This window comes from Laccaria bicolor, genomic scaffold, assembly GCF_000143565.1.
Source record: "Laccaria bicolor S238N-H82 LACBIscaffold_17 genomic scaffold, whole genome shotgun sequence".
NCBI classification, from domain to species: domain Eukaryota; kingdom Fungi; phylum Basidiomycota; class Agaricomycetes; order Agaricales; family Hydnangiaceae; genus Laccaria; species Laccaria bicolor.
In genome coordinates this window covers 285418-286453 of record NW_001889888.1, presented here as the reverse complement: position 1 = coordinate 286453, position 1036 = coordinate 285418, and the positions used below count along the sequence as shown (strand labels likewise).

Sequence of the window (1036 nt, the reverse complement as noted above, 5' to 3'; positions counted from 1 at the left end):
CAAGGAGTGATGAAAAAGGAACTCAGCGGCTAAGCGTGTGAATACGCGTCGATAGAGAGGGCTATACACGTCGAAATGGGAATGTTTTCCTGGTTGACTATATGCGTGACGAGAGTTCTTGTTTGCGTAAGGGTTCGTTCTTGAAGTTTTCGATAACGTAGAAGGTCGACTTGAGAGAGAGGCGATGGTACGCCGGCAGGGGAAAGACTTAAGCTCTTAAAGTTCTTGGAGAGTAACAAAGGTGGGGGGGAAAGAAGTGACATTAAAAAAACCTGAAGGCGTCTTTTATACAGAACGTAAAATCACAAGGCATCGCACGTACTCGCGTGCTGCCTGACCAAGATAAAAGAAGTTTCTAAAAATAGACAATAAACTGAAAATATAAAAATATAACTTCACCTTCGCCCTCTCTCGACTATTCCTTCGGACTGGGAATGACTCGGGGAACGTACAATGAAGGGAGAGGTCTATTGACGTGTGTCACTGCTGCCCTCAGTGCGGACATCCCTTGCATCGATGCTCTACCCTACCGTCCAGCCGTCCAGTCAAGCTCCAAGAAGGTAAGGATCTAATAAAAATACAAAAAACAAAGAAAACACAATAAACGTGAAAAGACTAAACACAAACGAACCAATAAAAAAGATCCCGAGTCCAAATCCTTCAAGGTCGTGCGGCCTGGGCGTCGAAGAGGCGTGGGAAATCATTCTTTCTGAGCGCTTGCACAGCTGCCGGCGATTTCGAAATCAAGTATCCTGACAAGATAAAACTCTGCGCCAACTCTCGAATCTTTAGTAACGTGCTCGGGATGAACAGTAAATAAAATAAAAAAAGAGAAAACATGAAACAATGGTCCAAGGTCGAAATAACGACGGCGTCATGAACAGAACATGACGCACTTCCACACCTGTTGCCATTGTTGTTCAATGACAGTTCACATTCTGCAATGATTCAGCAAGTTCCGATGGTTTAGATGAGAAACAAACATTTTTGAACCATTTGTGAACTGTTTGCTGAATCATTCGCCCTGACTCGCCCT

The 1036-nt window shown here is 44.1% G+C and overlaps 1 protein-coding gene across 1 annotated transcript in view; it reads left to right on the top strand.

Annotated features, from left to right (window-relative positions):
- LACBIDRAFT_328509 (uncharacterized protein) overlaps positions 1 to 337 on the top strand; it is a gene marked incomplete at both ends in the record, with an annotated part of 1022 nt that extends 685 nt beyond the window's left edge. The window contains 2 exons of the mRNA XM_001882589.1: positions 56 to 132; positions 294 to 337. Of these exons, the coding sequence (XP_001882624.1) occupies positions 56 to 132; positions 294 to 337 (121 nt within the window). The remainder of the gene's footprint in view (positions 1 to 55; positions 133 to 293) is intronic.
- Positions 338 to 1036: the final 699 nt, after the last annotated feature.